The 19785-nt window shown below is 55.8% G+C and overlaps 1 protein-coding gene across 1 annotated transcript; it reads right to left on the bottom strand.

Moving 5' to 3' along the window:
• Nucleotides 1-1771: 1771 nt before the first annotated feature.
• On the bottom strand, nt 1772-19703 carry PTPRN (protein tyrosine phosphatase receptor type N). Its single transcript, XM_066280977.1, has 23 exons — nt 19506-19703; nt 18018-18068; nt 17684-17797; nt 17064-17160; nt 15942-16203; nt 15512-15863; nt 14973-15104; nt 13969-14003; nt 13029-13303; nt 12747-12833; nt 12382-12461; nt 12142-12206; nt 11325-11543; nt 10690-10890; nt 10446-10593; nt 10221-10294; nt 9717-9794; nt 9487-9606; nt 7533-7699; nt 3613-3666; nt 2857-2921; nt 2641-2714; nt 1772-2432 (listed from the first exon to the last, which is right to left on the bottom strand). Exons 1-23 carry the CDS (start codon nt 19618-19620, stop codon nt 2361-2363), a joined length of 2937 nt encoding a protein of 978 aa, XP_066137074.1. The 5' UTR covers nt 19621-19703; the 3' UTR covers nt 1772-2360.
• Between the last annotated feature and the right edge of the window lie 82 nt (nt 19704-19785).

The following is a 19785-nucleotide window of genomic DNA, read 5'->3' as shown; positions in this document are numbered from 1 at the left end:
CCCAGGCATCTGCGCTCCCCTTACGCAGGGACCCACCACCCGGTGCTCCATAGCAGTTAGGACCAGACTAAAGTGACTTGACTGAAAGCATGGAGACAGTAAAAAGCAAGGAACACACGGTGAAAACCTGTAAAAATGTCTGTAGACTGAGCCCCTTCGCAAGTTTCCTTAGCCCAGAGCCAGTGGCAAGTCGTAGAGGCCTGCCTCCCCCAAATGGAGTGGCACAAGTCTGCGCCCGACTCAGGGCCCAGGCCCGTGCCTCAACAGGACCCCGGGAGGAGAAAGCCAGGTGTCTCTCCTGTCCCCTAGATACCTGTCAAGATGCCCCTCCAGCCGCGGAACAAGTAACTCCCCTGCCCACCAGGGCAGTGTGGCTCCCCACCAAATCTCTCCCATCCCAGGATAAATGTTTCACTGTATCTTGGGTAGCCAATGGGCCAATAGTGTATTTTTCTCAAAGCAAGGAAGAAGCCGGCCCTGAAAGAAGAACTTCAAACTTCTGTCTTGAGAAATAGAGAACATCTGCTGGAAGTTTGCAAACTGGCTGTTTTGTGCACTTCTAGCCTTGAGAGGTCCAACATACTGGACTTATATATGCATCTCAACAACCCCAGTGAGATGCAGGAGGGCCACCAGTCTCCTCGCTGGTCCCTTCGCTGGTCTCTTCACTCCCTGCCCGGGGCAGAAGGCAAGTGCCCTCTTTGCCATGGCAGGGCACTGGGCGAGGTCAAGCAGCCCTAAGTACCAAGTAGCTCCAGGCCCAAGGCTCATTATGTCTCGTTTCTATGTCCACCACCTTTGTCCAAGGCCTCCTCATGCCACACAAGTGAGGGTTCCTCTGGGGCCATAGAGGACGGACAGTTATGGGAGCAAGGGGATGACAAGAAGGTGCCCCTTGCCACCAGGTGAATGTCTGTTGTGACATCTCACAGGTTTCATCTATCCAAGTTAAGCTCATTTTGCTTAAGCTGTGGCAGGCAGTGTGTTTAGTCTTAACCTCAGTCTGCACAACGTACATTATTCCTGAGGCCCAAGGGCACAAAGCAGCTACCGGAGAACCGAGTGGAGAGGCAAGTAAAGAGGTTCAGTGTGCCCGGGTTCAAATCCTAACTCTAGGCCCTGGCTGGATGGCTCAGCAGTACAGCATCGGCCTGGTGTGTAGAAGTCCTGGGTTCGATTCCCGGCCAGGGCACACAGGAGAAGCACCCATCTGCTTCTCCACCCTTTCCCCTCTCCTTTCTATCTCTCTCTTCCCCTCCCGCAGCCAAGGCTCCATTGGAGCAAAGTTGGCCCGGGCGCTGAGGATGGCTCCGTGGTCTCCACCTCAGCAGAGCAACACCCCAGATGGGCAGAGAGAGTATCACCCCCTGGTGGGCACGGATCCCCGGTCAGGCGCATGCAGGAGTCTGTCTCTCTGCCTCCCCCTGCTTCTCACTACAGAAGAAAAAAATACAAAAAAAAAATAATCCTAACTCTACCTCTTACAAGTCATGCTACCTCAGCAAATTCTGTGCCAGTCTCTTCACGTGTAAAATAGGGCTAAGAAGTGGCAGTGTTGTAATGAAGATTCAACAAGTGAATGGATGCAGGCGCCTAGGAGAGGGCCGACACTCAGGAAACAGCAGGGAGACAGGACCACTCCTTGTTAGCTCCCATTCCCATGCTGGAGAGCCAGCGCCCATTCGGGGAGCCCGGCAGACCGGGCTCCAGAAGGAGCTCTGCCGTCCTACAGCTGAGCGGGCGGAAGCGCGTGGGCGTCCAGGATGCGGCTGCACACACAACACACTAACTTTATTCACACTGATACAAAAGTAGAGTTTTCTAGAAATGTTCTCTTGTGCCAGAGGGAGAGAGCCGAGTAGCAGGTGGCGCGACGGCAGGGGCTGGGGAGAGGAGCTCTGCGAGAGGTTAGGACGGCAGGGGCCAGAGCGGGGGCCAGGGAGCCGGGACAGTGGGCAGCGGGGGCTGGGAGCGCAGGGGAGCGGGGTGCGGTGGCCCCTCCACCCTGTCTGTCCACATTGAAGGGTGGGGGTGGGGTATCCCCACGAACATGTTAGGAGCATTCAGAATGGGGAGGGATGGGGGCCAGGACAATCAGGCACGAGAAGGCTCTAGGCGCAAGGCCTGCCCATGGCTCTCCTGTCTGGCTGCCAGCTCCCCCAGGGCGCCCTGGGTTCCGCACGGGGGAGGCCGGGCAGGCCTGCCCCGCCCACTTTGCCCACCTTCCTTCCACACTCCTGTTGGAGGGGCTGTGTCCAGGAGGGGCTGGGGTGCGGGTTGGGGAGTGAGGAGTGGGTACACAGAGAGAGGCTCACACAGGCAAAGGGACAGAGCCTGGCTGCCCGCGGGGGCCCCGGGGCTCACTGGGGCAAGGCCTTGAGGATGGCATTCACCTCTTCGGCCACAGCTGTCAGGGCAAACTCGAACTGGTCCTGGGAAGGGCAGTTGGAGGAGGGTCATGGGAGGCCTGGTCTCTGCCCAGCCTCAGTGTGTGTGTTGGGGGGGCTTTAGGAAGGGGAGCAGGGGTTCTCCTGGGGAGGTACAGAGACAGGTAGGGGGAGGCGGGCAGGCAAGGCAAGCTGTTGCCGGTTTCCCTGGGGAAGGGTGACAGTCAGGGTTGGGGTCGGGAGGAACAGTCACCTTAGAGCGGACAAGGCCGGGTCGTTGGTCACGGACATGCTCCAGGGTGGCTGCGATGTCGATCTCTTTCACTCCTGGGGGCAGTGGGGGGGGCAGGAAACAGGGGGCCACTCAGAGGGTGCCCGGAGGAGGACAGGATCCAGAAGGCCTGGGGCGTCCTGGGGCGGGAGGCTAGGGGCTGGGCTGAGCTGCAGGCACTGTGGGGAAGGTCCTCACCTTTGGCCATGCGGTTCAGTACCATGTCGATGAGGATGTAGGTGCCAGTCCGCCCCGCGCCATCACTGAAACAGGGGATGGCAACAGGCTCAGCTCAGCTCGGGATCCAGCGGAAAAGGGAGAGGGGTGGAGGAGATGAAGACTGGGTGGGGAGGACGTGAGTGGAGCCGCTAGGGCCGGCTCAGAGGGGGTGTCAGTGAGCTAAGGATGAGGGGACAGTTATAGCACCTGGGCCCTGGGAATCAAGCCTTAGGCTGGGAGCCTGTGACCTGTGGGGTGTCACTTGGGCAGCGGGTCAACAAGCAAGGAGAGCCCTGGCTCAGCTCTGGGGAGGGGATGGGGGGGGAGGCAGCAGGAGGGAATGCAAATGGGTTTCCCTGCCTCTGGCCTGGTTTTGGTTCAACAAAGTTTTTGTGTACACGGCCAGCTGGTAACTATTTCCAACTTTGTGAGCATGTAGTATCTGTTGCGCATTCTTCCTTCCTTCCCCTTCGACCATTAAAAAATGTGAACATCATGCTTAGCTCATGGGCCATTAAAAACAAAACAAAACATGGCATGTTGAATGTGGCCCAGGGACTGTTGATTGCCAGCTGGCCTCAGGGGACAGGCAAGCAGCACTCATGGGAGATGAGCACAGGGTGTAGGACTAGAGGGGCAAATTTCAAGAATGCCCCACCTCAGGGCCCTCTGGCCTGGGATGTCCCACCCTGTCCCTGTCCATCCCCAGCCCCGCCCCCGCCAGCCTCCACGCACCTGCAGTGCACAATGATGGGGCAGGAGCGCCCCCGGTAGCACTTGTTCACCTTCCTGTAACGAGAAATGGGGATGAGGGCCGGGGCACCCACAGAGGGGAAGGAGAACCGGAACACACACCTGTAGGCCTCTCTCTCTTTCTCTTCTCCCCACGTGCCCAGGACAGAGAGGGAAGAGAGCGAAAGAGAGGAAGCAGGGCTGAAGGCAAAGAACTGAAGAGGGTGTGGGTGGCCCTGGGCTCGCCTTGTCCCTTACAAGCTCTGTGCCCAAACTATGCACCTGGAACAACTGATTTAACCTCTTTGAGCCTTGGTTCTCTACCTGTAAAGTGGGGATGATAATAACAGTCACCTTCTTCTTAGGGTTCATACCATGATTACATGAGATAATCCATTAAAGAACAACTAAGTGGCCTGACCTGTGGTGGCGCAGTGGATAAAGCATCGACCTGGAATGCTGAGGTCGCTGGTTCAAAACCCTGGGCTTGCCTGGTCAAGGCACATATGGGAGTTGATGCTTCCTGTTCCTCCCCTCTTTCTCTCTCTCTCTCTCTCTCTCTCTCTCTCCCTCTCTCTCTCTCTCTCCCTCATTCTCTTCCCTCTATAAAGGAATAAATAAAAAAATTAAAAAAAAAAAGAACAACTAAGTGCAAGGTCTGGCACACAGTAGGTGTAGGTGCTGAATAAATGGTAGCTACTTTTTTTTTTTTTCTTTACAGAGACAGATTGAGAGTCAGAGAGAGGGATAGATAGGAACAGACAGACAGGAATGGAGAGAAATGAGAAGCATCAATCATCAGTTTTTTGTTGCGACACCTTAGTTGTTCATTGATTGCTTTCTCATATGTGCCTTGACCGTGGGCCTGCAGCCGACCGAATAACCCCTTGCTCGAGCCAGCGACCTTGGGTCCAAACTGGTGAGCTTTTGCTCAAACCAGATGAGCCTGCGCTCAAGCTGGCGACCTCGGGGTCTCGAACCTGAGTCTTCCGCATCCCAGTCCAACGCTCTATCCACTGCACCACTGTCCGGTCAGGCCTATGGAAGCTACTATTAATGATAATACATAATATTATTAACAGACACCTCTGCTAGAAATACAGGGAGAACGGGCTTTCTGGGGACTTCAAGGGTGTCAGTCTGACCATGTCACTGTGCTGTCCCCTGCCCTCCTCTACATCTGCCCAGGCTGACCTGCTCCCCACTCCGGCTCCCTTTAGTGCTCCTCAGCTGTGAGGTCCGATAGCTCTGGGCACAAAGTTCCTCTGGTCAGGGGAGAATAATCCCTCACCTCGGAACATTGCACTGCTGCCTGTCACTCTGAATCAGCCTCACCTCAGCACAGGCACTCTGTGGTTGGGTCATATGCAGATTCGGGGTCTACCTGGAACTTAGACCCTTGTCCGCTGCACTGACCACAGCTCACCAAGGAGCAGAGGGATTCTCCCTCCCTTAGCGGCCCAGTCCCACCTGCCCTTGCCCCTTATAACTGTCTTGCTTTAAAAATCACTTGCAGGCCCTGGGCGGTTGGCTCAGTGGTAGAGCGTTGCCCTGCAATGCAGGAGTCTCGGGTTCAATTCCCGGCCAGGGCACACAGAAGAAGTGCCAATCTGCTTCTCCACCCCTCCCCCTCTCCTTCCTCTCTGTCTCTCTCTTCCCCTCCCACAGCCAAGGCTCCATTGGAGCAAAGTTGGCCCGGGCACTGAGGATGGCTCTATGGCCTCTGCCTCAGGTGCTAGAATGGCTCTGGTTGCAATGGAGCGATGCCCCAGAGGGGCAGAGCATCACCCCCTGGTGGGCGTGCCGGGTGGATCCCGGTCGGGCGCATGCAGGAGTCTGTCTGACTGCCTCCCCGTTTCCAGCTTCAGAAAAATACAAAAAAAAAGGAAAAAAAAAGTCATTGCAGAACCCTGATACCCTCAGTGGATCAGGACTAGGGAGGATCTTCTTACGGATTAATAGATTGTTTCAAGGGAAGCTTGGAACTTAGTGGTCCCCCACTCTGATTTCCCTAGACTTGTAGCAGTCAGGTGACCCTGACTGGTTTTACAGGAGTCCACATGGTTTTCTAGCACACTGGTATGTCAGTGCTGGGGTTGAACTGAATTTGCAATAGTGGTTCCCAATCATTTAATAATCATAGAATTGAGCCCTGTTATATGTGCTAGTCACTTAAACAAGATTTTACAGACTTTATCCTATTGATTCTTGCCAAAACCCCCTAAAATATGAGTCCTCATCCTCATTTCACAGGTAAGCAAACAGAGGGAGGTCAATGAAGTTGCTTAGGTCACTTTCTGAGAACTTTAAAAAAGTATTTTGCCTTTCATCTAGTGACCTTTAATAAATATTATATTTATTAAGTAGCAACTAATTTGTTCCCGGGCGCCTAATGCCATCTGAGTTTATATAATTCCAGCCTAAACAAAGGAACATAACCTTTTAGCTTACTTGTACAGCTTTAAAATGGGTTCATGTTCTACAAGGATTTTAAAAATGTGGAAAACAGGAAATGGCTCTGATGCCTTTGGCATTTTTTTAGAAACCATTGTTCTGAGGCTCAGAAACTAGTCCCAGGCTCTGTGGCTCTGCTCTCTGCCCATCATCTAGAGACCTCAGGCCAGCCTGGCAAGGGGGCAGGGAAAGAGCAGGAGGCTGCAGTGAGGGGGAGGTCCCTGCCAGTGGGACAGGCTTCTCAGTCACGGGTCTGGGGAGGGTAGAGCAGAGGATGCTGGAGGCCAGGCCTGGTCGTGGTTTCTGTGTCAGAACAGGGTAAGTCCCTCAGTGAGCTTCCCGTCCCAGCCCCACACTATTACACCAAGTCCCCAAGACCCAGAGATTCTCAGGCACTCCTGGTGACAGCATTTTTCCCTTCTCTGTGTCTTCCCCATCCCCAGCTCTCCCAGCATCCTTTAGGGGGGTCCCTGGGCCCACACTCCCCATCTGTCCTGTCTATGCAGCGGCCATCCCTGCCAATGATCATGTTTGTGCCTATGCAACTGGAGTGAGAATACTAGCTACAGACTACAAAAATGACACTGGCAGCTGTGTGTGTGTGGGGGGGAGAGGCAGAAGAGGGAGGGGAGAAAGAAAGACAGAAAGGGGGAGACAGACCAAAGAAGGGCGAGACGGGGAAAGGGAGGACAGAGAGGCAGAAATAAACAGGCAGAGATGGGAGGGAAGCAGAGAAAAAGAGGGGTGGAGAGAGACAGAACAAGAACCAGGCGCAGAGAGAAGTGGGATGGAGAGTAAGAGACAGAGACACAGAGTTACAGGAATAGGGAAGCAGGTGGATGGAGGGGAGACAGGATGGGAAAGAGAAGGGAGGGGAAGAGAACGACAGTCAGAGGAAGAGAAATGAAGGTGGAGGCAAAGAGACAGAGAGGGATAAAGAGGGGGAGACGGGCAGGAGGGAGTGAGATCAGGAGGGGACAGCAGACACAGAGTAGTGCCAGCCCAGCCGCCTGGAAGAGCAGGCAGCGGGAAACAGAGTCAGGAGGCAGGGGCCAAGTAGAGGGACAGAGGGAGACAGGGCAAGGCCAGAAACAAGGTGAGCTTCTCCGGGGAAAAGAGGAGCCAGACAGAGAGGCAGAGAGAGAAGGAGGGCCTGAGAGGGAGACAGCAGAACATCTGAGAGAGCAGAAACGCAGCTGGACCACAGCGGTGGGGGGATGGGGACGGAAAGACGGAGCATCAGTCCCGGTTTGGGGCTACCTGGAAGGGGGCGACTGGAGGTCAGAGGCCAGGCTCTGGGGCAGGAAGGGTCTGCCTCCCAAGGCCAGGAGGAGCCCGTGGCCTGGGAGACCGTGGGGGAACCCAGCCCCGGGTCCCCTGCTCCTGTGCTGCTCTCTCCCCGGGCCCTGGTAGCCTCCCTCGGGACGCCCCACCGTCTGCCCCAGGCCGGCGACCCCCAGCGCGCTCACCTGCGGAAGTCCAGTAGCGGCCGAGTGGAGACCGGAGTGCCCTCTGCCGGCCAGCTGAGGAAGTGGAACTGCGTGAGCGTGCGCGTCTCCTGGGTCTGCACATTCTTCAGATAGAAGCTCCGCACCAGGAAGTCCTCGCACCAGATGTGTTCAGACACCAGGTTCACCTGCCCAGAAGGAGGGGCCGGGCCTGAGCACATCAGGGCCTCTCCACGTCTGCGTGCTCGCGCCTTGGCTTCACCAAGTCCTCCCAGCCTCGTAGGTCTCTTCAAATTCTAAATCCTCCAGGAAGCTTACCCATCCGCCTGCCCCGACGGCCCCAACTGTCCCCAAGAATTTTAGCTATCTGTGTCACTTATCTACTGCTTAGGACAACTGGTGGCTTTTCCACCTACACATAACTATTGTGAGCTTCTTGAGGTCAGTTTCTCTTTCCTCTTTCTCATAGTGTAGCAAAGTGTCTGTGCTACACACGCACAAACGTAAATTCTGTAATATAATTTGATTTTTTTCTTGAACCATGAGTAAGACCAATAAAAAGAAACTTAAAAAAAAAAAAAAGACTGTTGGCCCTGGCCGGTTGGCTCAGTGGTAGAGCGTCGGCCTGGCGTGCAGAAGTCCCGGGTTCGATTCCCGGCCAGGGCACAGAGGAGAAGCGCCCATCTGCTTCTCCACCCCTCCCCCTCCCCCCTCTCCTTCCTCTCTGTCTCTCTCTTCCCCTCCCTGGAGCGAAGCTGGCCCGGGCACTGGGGATGGCTCCTCGGCCTCTGCCCCAGGCGCTGGAGTGGCTCTAGTCGCAACAGAGCAGAGCGCGCAGAGGGGCAGAGGCTGAGGAGGGCGGCCCCCTCGTGGGCGTGCCGGGTGGATCCCGGTCGGGCGCATGTGGGAGTCTGTCTGACTGTCCCTCCCTGTTTCCAGCTTCAGAAAAAAAAAAAAAAAAAAAAGACTGTTGAGCATTCATCTGGTGATGAACAATCTACTATCCAGTGCTCATCTGATGATAAGCTTCTGTTGTGTTCTTAATGGTTCGTGTCTTACAGGGAGGGTCACCTCCCATTGGTCCCGCACTGCTCCTCCTTTCCCTGCTGCTCAGCCAAGTTCCCTACCTAGCCTCTCTCCTAACGAAAAACTTTGTTCCTATTTTTCATAAGCAATGTATGAGTAATGGTATTTCTTTGCTTTGGCCTCCAGGGAACTTGAAGCTAAGTAGATCTTTTATTTATTTATTTTATTTTATTTTGTTATTATTATTATTTTTGTATTTTTCTGAAGTGAGAAGTAGGGGACAGGGGAGGCAGACAGACAGACTCCCACATGCGCCTGACAGGAATCTACCCAGCATGCCCACCAGGGGGCGATGCTCCCCCCCACCCCCCACCCCCACCCCCACCCTCATCTGGGGCATTGCTCCGTATCAACCCGAGCGACTGTAGCACCTGAAGTGGAGGCCATGGAGCCATCCCCAGCGCCCCCGCCGAGGACTTTGCTCCAATGGAGCCTTGGCTGCAGGACAGGAAGAGAGAGATAGAGAGAAAGGAGAGGGGGAAGGGTGGAGAAACAGATGGATGCTTCTCCTGTGTGCCCTGGCTGTGAATCAAACAAGGGACTTCCACATGCTGAGCGGATGCTCTACTGCCAAGGCAACTGGCCAGGGCCTAAGTAGGTCTTACTCATGGTCTTTGGGCATATTTATCTTCCCGATCTCTTAGCTCTTAGCTTTTTGCTTCTGTTTTGGCAGTTTATGGTTTTGTTTCTGTACCTTTCCTGATAGGTCCTTACAAATGCTTCTGGGCCCTAGAATGGACATGCACACCCACACCCACACAGAGGTGTATGTCTGAATATACGTATGTACGCGTGTGTATGTTTACATACATATATATTCATAATGTATAAATGCTTACCATCCATTTTCCCCACTCCCATTGTCCCCTGGCTGTGGGGTCTTGCTGACCTCATATATATGGTAGAGAGAGGAGCCCTCGTCAGGCCAGTAGCGATCACATTGCTTGACACCATCTTCCACCAGTGGGGTCAGCATGACAATGACAGTGCAGCCACTCTCCCACACCATCTGGGAACAGAGACGCAGGTGAACTCCATTCTAAACTCGCTGCGACCTGGCTGGCGCTGGCTGCCCACGGAGCTCTCGGCCCTGGAGAAGCCCTCCCTCCAGGAGCTCACCTGCCAGAAGTCTGCGATGGTATGGGACAGCGGGCCCTGTGTGGCTATGTAGGCTGGCATCCGAGGGTCATGCTCAATCTGGGGACGGGGAAGATACACTGTGAGCCACAGGGGAAATGCCTCCGGAGAGAGGCTCGGTCACAGGGGGCAGGTCAAGGTTTGGGAGAGCCTGAGAACCCTCCATTTCTTTCTTTCTTTTTTTTTAAATTTATTCATTTTAGAGAGGAGAGAGAGAAGGGGGGGAGGAGCTGGAAGCATCAACTCCCATATGTGCCTTGACCAGGCAAGCCCAGGGTTTCGAACTGGCGACCTCAGCATTTCCAGGTCGACGCTTTATCCACTGCGCCACCACAGGTCAGGTGAACCCTCCATTTCTATGCAAGGATATCAGGCCCCACAATCCCAGGGCTTCAGGTGGGGTGGGTGGTGATCATACAGGAGTGGGATTTATGGGAAAAGGATAAGAATGGGGCAGAGGTGGGGGCAGGACCCAGGGCCACTCACAATGGGGCTGGCATTGATGTAATCACTCCGAGAAGGGTTGCTGTCCAGCTTCAGCTTGATGCGGGCATGGTCATCTGCACAGAGCCCCCCCAAGCATCCCTCCAGTTACTGGGTCCTAGCCCCTCTGTGGCTCCGCCTGAACCAGGAGCCCAGCCTCTGCCCCCACGCCCTCCACAGCTCCACAGAAAGAGGGCTGGGCCAGGTCAGCCAGCAGGACTCACTCACAAGGCAGGAAGTCCGGGTGGCGATTCTTTTTGATGTTGCCCTCCCCCTGAGCGGTGGCACAGGTGTTGGGTTCTGCCTGGTAGGCACACAGGGCCTGCCACTCCTTGGCCAAGCGATCCCGGTTCCGCAGGTGGTCCTCCATGTACGTCTGCAGAGGCAGCAGCACAGCCTGGCTCTGGCCCCGCCCACCAGCCCTGCCTCTCCCACCACCCCGTCCCCTCCCCCCTCTGGGCCCGGTCCTGACCAGAATCATGTGTCCTGTGGAGATGTCCATGTTGGCCTGGGCGGGCTCCTCGCACCAGGACGGCGTGCTGCTGTGGGAACTGGGGCTGGCTTGGGCCGCGTCGCTGAACTGGGAGGACACGCTGCTCACCCGCGAGGGCTCCGGCGGACCCTCTGCCCGGCTGAACAGGGACTTTGTGGCCATGTGTTGGCGACACAGGTCCTGCAGAGGAAGGATCAAGAGGGGTCCCCGGAGGCCTTTTCAACGGGCCCTGCATTTAATTCTGGGTCCCTGGGCTCATCCCTGATTGATTTTGAATGACTCCCACTTCCTCTGGTGTAGTTTTCTGCCCTGGCCCTTGTCTTTTGGGGGTTGTTCTGCAGTGTGATGCCTAGGACAACCTCAAATATTATGGACTGGAATGACAGAACCCCAAAACTACAGCACTGGGAAGAGCTTAGGGGCCATCTGCTTCCAAGTCCCATCCATTTAAAACACCCCACAATCCCTCCCCTGGAGCTCCTCCAGCAACCCCCAGGGACCCCATGGGATGGGTGCTCACTCCCCACCCAACTCCCCACCCTCACCCCCTGTGAGACCCAGGCTCCCAAGCCCCTTCCATTCACTCCCTTTCAACAACTTCTGAGGCTGCCCACCTGGTATTCAAATGTAGTGTCACCGTGGGCCCCCTCAGGTCCCAGGGCTGCCAGGCGCTCCTTTTCCCGCTTCTGAGCATGCTGCCGCACACACAGAGCCAGGGCCAGAGCCACCAGCAGCCCGGCCACACCCGCCAGGGCCACCAGAGCGAGCAGTACTGAGCGCACGGGAGAAGCTCCGTGTGCCTGTCTGGGGAGGACTGCGGCCGCCTCCTCTCTCTGCGGGAACAAGGCTCAAATGAGGCGGGTGGTGGAGGGGAGACGTTCAGGAGCGGCTTCTCACCCCCCCCCTCCCATGACACGCTCCCCGCCAGGATAACTCCCGGGGCAGAGCTGGGTGGGCAGGAGCACGGTGACACAGACAGATGGACCCCAAAACCTCCTTCTCAGCTACACTGAACTGCTGAAGAGTTGGCAGGTAACACCCACCAGGAGTATTTGCATTAAAAAAAATGGATGTTGAGAAGTGGAGAGAGAACCCAAGGAATTGAATAATAGACTGTGAAGTATCAGTGTTGGATGCAGAATAGAAATCTATTTTGAATTCAATGTCTTTTCTTTGTAAGGTCGTCCCTTGGAATTTAGAGACTGCTCAGAAGGCTAAGGGCATCTTAGCTAATTCTTGCCAAGCATGCTGCCTTCCTAAGAATGGAAAAGGAGATACTGGGGCCATCTTCTGGCCAGAAAAAAAACTACATGGCGGAGAGCTGCTTTGGAGAAGTGGGCGGGCCAACCAAATACACGAGGTTTCAGCTCCAGTTCTTGTGGGCAATATCAGCCCTCTGGGGCTTTGACTGACTCTCCAGTTAGCTCATACCTGTCCCATTCCTGTCTGCAAGATCTGGAACCCAGTCTGTGCTTCCAGTTCAGACTTCACCAGCCCTGCAGGGAGGACACAGGTCAGGCTCTCTCCAACCCCAGGTAGTACCCACCACATGTCATGCTATGCCAGTTGGCTGGCAAGACCCATGTAGAATTGGACTATTTCAAGGGGAGCATCAGTCATGGGCCTGGGCTTATTCTACTAGGGCTGGGGCTGGGGCCAAGCAGGATTTACCAGCTTGCTGGGTCACATCAGCCAAAGACAGGTTCTGCTCATTGTGCCGGATGCGGAAGGTGAGAGCTGGTCCCACCACACTGCCGAATAGGAGCTATGTTACTACCTCACCCACCCTAGGCCCACGGCTCTAAGAGAGAGGCCAGCTCTGACCATCTCCCCTCTAGAGGATAGGGCTGGGGCCAAGCAGAGATGCCCTACAAGGGGTTTGAGGCCAGGGAGACATTGGATGGGGTCAGCAGCAGGACTAGGGTGGCATCTTTGACCTCACCCTGGATTTCCCCTCCTCCTTTGAACCCCTCCGGGCACCTCCCCACTCAGGCTGCCTTCTAGATCCCCGCTCCCCAGACGGGTACCAGCAGCACCTGATGTTGATGAAGCTGCCTGCGGACATGTGCACGTGCTCAGCCAGGATCTCCAGCAGTTTCACTCCTGCAGCCAGACTCAGGGGCCTGGAGGGGCAGCCGGCAGAGGAAGGAAGGCGGGGACCCTCTTGGCCACTTTCTTGAAACAGGCCAACTCCCGGAGTGCAGGGCAGCCCAATCCCCTGTCTACTTTACGTCTGGATTTCTATGCTCTGTTTCCGGCCAGGCAAGCCAGCCCAACCCCCAGGAGACTGGAAGGCTTCCCCAGGCCAGAGCCCTTACTTCTGGTCAGTGACAATGTAGCCATATTCCTCCGCTGAGGGCTGAGCCGCAGGCTGCCCGGCCACCGTGGGCTGGCTCTGGCCCAGGGGACTCTTTTTCTCCATCAGCACGGGCACGGCGGGGGCGTCAGCAGCTTCAGGGGGCTCAGAGGAGCCAGAGTTCAGCACCTGCTGGGCTCTACTGGAAGTAGGGTGGGCAGTGGGGTTTCCAAGCAGGGTGGGTGTAGTGGGCAGAGGCTTTGCTGTGTCTCCGCCTTGCACCTGCTCCTCCATTGTCTGTTTAGAAGAGATGAGAGCAGTCTGGTCTCTGGACAGTGAAGGGTCGAAGGTCTATACCCTGGACCCCAAGCTCGCTCTCTACAGTGGCACTCAGGCTGTGCTTCCTCCTCTATTCCCAGGGCCCAGTGCAGGGCTAGGTGCAGAGAGGGCACCCAGGAAAGTCAGCCATGCATGAATGAATGGAGGATTGAGTGAGTGGCCCATGATCAGTGCTAATCCACAGGATGGGGCTGGAGTGAGGGGAATCTCTGGAGCGTGGTTAGGACTTAGGGGAGAAGCTGACTAGGCAGGCAAGGGATTTTAGACTTTGGTTTAGTCACAAAATCCAGATGAGAAAGAGATAGAGCTCCTCAGGTGCCAGGGGCCTCCGAATCCTGCCTGCTCACAGCTTCCCTCTTCCCCTAGAGACCCTCGGAGCATGGTCGCAAATGAATGTATTGGACAAAGCAGTGAATCAGGAATTCTAGCTTCTAGTCTGGGCTCTGCCATCAACTTGAGGTGAGACTTAGGCAATCAATGACTTGCAGTCTATGGGCATTGGTTTCCCCAAAACGAGGGGTTGGAGGATACAGATTCTGGTTCCTGATCCTGAGGTTTCGATTTCAGCAAGGGGGGTTGCTGTTGTGGGGCACTTGTGGGTCAGAGAGGTGCTGGGGACTCACTTTCTTGACGTCAGCTCCAATGTTTACAACCCCTCCTGTAGAGACAGGAAAAACAAGATTCTGGGCAAAGGGCCAAGGCCAAGGTCCACACAAGGAGCAGGGAGGAAAGGCAGAGGACTCAGCCTGTCACATCTGCTGTGGCCCTTTTCCTCTTATTCAGTGACCTAGACCCTGTCATTGGGCTCACCCTTAGCACGGCCTCATGACTCTGTGCTTCCGTCTTAATTGATTGTTTTATTAACTCTTCCCTCTGTCATTGGCCTCATCTCTCAAAACTATTTGTTCAGTTCTCCTTTCTTTTTTTTATTTTATTTTATTTTAATTTTTTTTCTGAAGCTGGAAATGAGGAGGCAGTCAGACTCCCATATGCGCCCGACCGGGATCCACCCGGCACGCCCACCAGGGGGCGATGCTCTGCCCATCTGGGGCGTCGCTCTGTTGCGACCAGAGCCACTCTAGCGCCTGGGACAGAGGCCAACCCCAGCGCCCGGGCCATCTTTTGCTCCAATGGAGCCTCGACTGCTGGAGGGGAAGAGAGAGACAGAGAGGAAGGAGAGGGGGGAAGGGTGGAGAAGCAGATGGGCGCCTCTCCTGCGTGCCCTGGCCGGGAATCGAACCCAGGACTTCCGCACGCCAGGCCGACGCTCTACCACTGAGCCAACTGGCCAGGGCCTCAGTTCTCCTTTCATCCATAAATATTGCCTTCTCCTGTGAACTGGCCATGCAGCTCTTTCGGTTCTTACTACCATCCACCCACCCTTCTCAGTGCCTCTTGATGCCTGCTCACACCCTCGTTGACTTCTTTTCCCATTATTTCCACCCTCCAGTCCTTTCCTGGTCTAACTCCTCCCTCACCACTGCACCCCCTTGCTCCCTGCCCTTTGCTGGCAATGACCTGTATCTTGAAAGAACTCTCTTCCCTGACCCCTCCCCTCTGGGCTGCTACATCTGGCCTTGAGAGGTGGGGTCAAGAGGTTGTTGCCCGTCCCTGCCTGGACACTCACCCAGATTTCGTCCTGCAGCCTTGGGTAGCAGCTGCAGCAGGGCTGAGAGCGTGGAGAGCTGCTCCGGAGTCAGCTGGCGCAGCTCTACCCCACGGCCTGCCAGCACGGCTGTCAGTCTCTGCAGAGCCACGTCTGCTGGGAAGGGGACAGAGCTAAGGGCTGGTGGCAAGATGGCCTTGTGGGGTTCAGATGTGTAAACTGAGGTGAGAGGGGACTAGCACACTTAAGAACTTTTTCTCAAACATCAGAACACTAATTCCCTCCCCTCCCAGCCTTTGTCCACAGTTTAAAGGAAAGACCTTCCTGGGGCCAAGATCAAACTTCAGGCCCACCATGGACATCTTGCCTCTCTATCTGAAAAGTCATGTCACTCCACCCCCAGCTGTCTTCACACTCCTACCCAGAGCCTGGCAGAGATCAGTACACAGTAGCTAAATGTACGACTGACTCCAAAGACAAGTGAACAAGTGCATGGGTAGTCAGAAAGGAACCCACAGAAGCAGCCCCCACAGGAAGGGAATGACGTTGAGGACGATCACCTGGCTGCCCTGACAGAGAAGGAGTCTTCTCCCCACGACCGTCTAGTCTGTCCTCTTCATAGCCCTCTGAGGAGTCCTCTGCCCGGCCGCTGTCCCCTTGCTCTGGCAGGCGCGGTGCCCTGGCCCCGCTGGGCACTGGCAGCTCCTGGGTCAGGTAGAGCACACCTGACTCCTGGAAAAGCTGAGCAGGCGAAGGCCCTGGCGGGTCCCCATAGGAGTGGCCAGGGTGAGTTCCAAACATGCCTTTGGGGGCAGTTCTGAAGAGGGCAGAGGCTTCGGCCTTGGCCAGGGGGCCGACACTGACCATCCCTGGGGAGCTCTCTGAGCCTCGGGAGGCATCGTGGGAGCCAAACTGTGGAAAACCAGAGAGCCAGGTAACAGCGACATCAGGGTTGGGGATGGGTGAGGGCGGGCAGTGTGGAGGGCTCACCTGAGGGAACAGGTAGGGCTGCAGCAGGGTGGGTTCATAACTCAGGGCAGGATGCGGGGGCTGTGGGGGCAGCAGCAGGTGCTCCAAGAGAGGGGGCAGCAGCTCAGCCTGCAGAGGGGACAGGGCGGAGCCAGGCCCAGCTCCGGCCCCACCCACTGGAGGTCGAGGAAGTCGGTTAGAGGCAGCAGGGGTGGAGCCAGTGGGGATGCCCTGTAGAAGCATCTCCCCAGCGGGACCAGGTCTCCTGGGCACCCAGCCAGATCTAGGGAGGAAAGCAAAGTGTATGTGGGAAGGGAGGAAGTTGGCTGTGTGGGGCAAGGGCATAGGGAACCTACAAGGCAGAGCTGGTGAGGCCAGACAGGGGCAACAGTTTAGAGTAAGCCTGACTTCTTAGAACACGAGGCAGCCTCAGGGGAGGAGAGAGTAGCATGGGGAGGGGCCAGAAAGCCATGCCTCCCTGGGAAGTGTCCCCGAGTCCCTGAAACACAGGGTAAAAGCTAGGGAAACATGAGGCTAGGGATGGAGAAGGGGAGCACAGCAGCAGGAGGAGGCAGCTGGGTGCCTCTCTGATGAACTGTGGCCGCAGCTTGCCCCACTGCCCCCGTGTGCCTGTCCCCACACCTGGCTCTCCACTGGTTCAAATATCCAGTACACTGCACCCTGCCCCACTCTGCCTGCTTCATCCTGATATCCTCATCTGGGTCCCATGCCCTCATTGACACTTCTCTGCTCTACAGGGTCTGGACAAGGCCTTCCAAGGCCCTAACCACAAAAAGATGACAGTATCTCTTATATACAATTCCATGCAGAAGCGAAACTAAACATTAAACAACTTCGGTCCAATAAAATTCTAATTTTTCCATGATGACTACTTTGAAACTTCTTTTAAAATACCAAATATCAAGTTTTTTCACAACATTTAAAAAACACTCTTGCTTTGCCGGATCGCCAGGGATGATCTCAGCTCCTAACTGTGTGTGTGGCCATTTCTGAACCTCTTGTATTCATGCACCAACCAGCCTGTTGACCTTGGTGCCCAAGTCCCAGCCCCTTCCCCCTGTCCATCACGAAGACCACAGACCTGCCAGCCGTGGGTACTACTGGTTGAGAAAGAATGCCTACCGGTCCCTTGGATGGGGTTCTGGGAGGCGAAGTTTGGGGATGCGTTCCATCTCCTGGGAGATCACATACTGGGTGAGGTCATCATGCCAGGACAGTCCTGCCAGGGGACAGGATAGGGCAAAGTTGGCTGGGGGCAGTCTGAGGGCCTAGGACAGGGAGCAGTGAAGATGAAAACTGCACCCCCTCCCCTCAGTGTATTACATGTGGCAGAGCAGAGGGGCAATGGGAGGTGTCCAGAGACGCAGTGGGTGATCTGAGCTGTTCTCCTCCCACCCCCAAGAGCAGATTTTGGAGTCAGACTGCCTCCAGTAAGACTGAGTTTGAGTCCTCTGCCACTTACTAATTGTGTGACCTTGGGCAACTTGCTGAACTTTTCTGAGCCTTAATTTTCTCATCTGTAAAATGGAAGTCTATACCTCCTGAGATTGTTGTGATAATTTAAACAACATGATATAAAATGGTTAGAATAGTACATGTTACATAGTGACCTTTCAATAAATATTATTGTCATTATCATAATTATTATTCCTATTCTTCTTCTTAAGTCAGATGGCCCCTCACTTCCCCACCCTTATCTATTCAAGTTCCAGTCTCTCTCCTCTAGTGCACCCAGACCTCACCTTGAGACATGAGCTGTCGGAGCACACTTTGTAAACGTTGAAGAATTGGGGAGGTGACTTGCAAAAGAGGCCGAGCCTGCCCCATCCCCACTTGGCACTGTCCAAATAAGCCATCTAAGAGCATAAACATTGTGTTAATAGGGGGCTTGAACAAAGTCCAGGTTGCAAATGGGCAGGACTCTCTTCATCTCCTCTCTTGCTTTCAGAGAGCTCTGATTCTCCAGGCCATTCACCCTCTGGCCAAGCCAAGGACCTTTCTCCCTTCCAGGCCTCCCCCCAAGTCTTTACTGTCTCTCTCTCTCTCTTGTAAATCCTATGCCCGGGCCTCACTCACCCTGAATACAGACTTCGAGGTGGGAGCAGAGTCTGTGGTCAAACAGACAGCCTGTAGAGGGACAGGTGAGCAGAGGTTTAGACAACCACACACATAGGATGGTCAGGTGAATGGACAGGCTGGGGAAAGGGGAAGCAGATGGGTCCGTTTTTTTTCATCAGAAGGAAAGGATTAAACTAGGAGGAGAGGAGGAAGAGAAGGAAACACAGGGTCTGGCTTTGGATTTTAAGAATCTAAGAGTCTTGGGTTCTTTCCCTAAAAGGTTCAGTTTGCTTAACTGAATGACGGGGTCCAGGTACATAGGGGTAGGATCATACCCTTCTATTCTCACAGAATTACTATGGGGGAGTTTGTGGCCAAATTCTGAGGGAAAGAGGACTTTCCTTCCCAAATCTTTAAAAGCATCCTGACCATGATGGTCTGGGGGCCTCAGAAGAGGTAAAAACCCTAGCACATCTACGCTCTGTGTAATAAAGGGAGAAGGGTTGGGTGACTCTAAGGCAATGCTCCCCACGCTGCCCCTGCTTGGGGTCGCTGGCGCTGTCCGTGGTGCTGAAGTCCTGAGCCTGGAGCTGCCGAGGGCTTGTCTGGAAGAAGTTATGGGAGAGGGAAGGGTGACAGGGCACGGAGTCTCCACGGGACAGGACCCTTCCACCGCTCCAGCCTTCACCTACCATCCTGCCGACACAGCGCCACCGGAAGTATCCTTCACTGGCCTCCCAGCCCGCGCTGAAGGAGAGTGCCAGGCGGCTAGGCTGCGCCCCTTCCCCCACGCGCCCCTTGCCCCCACCCTCCCCCGACCCATGAGTCAGCGCTGACTGTCTCTGTCCGCTAAGACGTGAGTCAGCACCGGGCCAGGCTGTGGGGAGAAGGAAGGGAGAGGACCCTTCCCGCTTCACCCTCTTCTTGCCTTCTCCCGCAGCTGTCCCTCTCTGGTCGGAGACCAGATCACAGCAATCGACCTCTCTCGGCATAAAGAAAAACCCTGACCCCTTCCCGTGGCCTGATTTTCTACGGGGAGCTGGGACAACGAAGATCGCTGCCCCGACTCCTACGGCCCGGAGATCAGGGTCCCCCCGCCCTCCTCCTATCCCCCTCTCCGCCACTTTGCACCGGTCGCCGCTTCTTTGGCGCTTTAGCACGACTTGCTTCTCCCGTGGACTTGTAGCTTGTTTCTGAGTCCTTCTGTTCATACGCACCGCTTGTTTCTGAGTCCTTCTGCTCATACGCACCTCCATTCCTCTTCCCAAACCCGCTATCTGCCCCTGAGCCCCCTGCTCTGAGGTCCCGCCCCGTATTCCCAGCCCCACTTCCAGGCCTACGCCCCTTTCCTCTCAGACGCCCTCTCCTCTCACAGTGCCTCCCCCCACCCCGCTCCACGCACGTTCTACCCGAGCTTCCCACCTTCAAGGCACTTCCCCGCACCCCCACTGAGCTGTGCTCCCGGCACCATACTCCTCCATCCCGGCTTCCCCCTTTCCTCCTGACCGTGGGCACTAATGGCGCTGCAGCCTCCCGGGCGGCAGCTCAGCAGCAGGAGGCAGAGGAGCACCCGGAGACTCCCGGATCCCCCGGGACCCCCAGGCCGCCGCGGGCGCCGCATCCTCCCCGGCTCCGCGCGCTCGCTCCTCAGCCTGAGCCGCAGCGACGCCGGCGGGAGCCCGGCGGAGGGTCCAAGGCGGGGCCTGCCACTCCCCACCCACCTATGAGGCGGGGTCTACACGCCCCTCTCGCCGCAATTCAGCCAACCCGGGGTGGGTGGTGACAG

This window comes from Saccopteryx bilineata, chromosome 5 (assembly GCF_036850765.1).
Source record: "Saccopteryx bilineata isolate mSacBil1 chromosome 5, mSacBil1_pri_phased_curated, whole genome shotgun sequence".
NCBI lineage: Eukaryota > Metazoa > Chordata > Mammalia > Chiroptera > Emballonuridae > Saccopteryx > Saccopteryx bilineata.
Note: the sequence above shows the minus strand (reverse complement) of the source record. Positions and strands in the feature narration are given on the sequence as shown.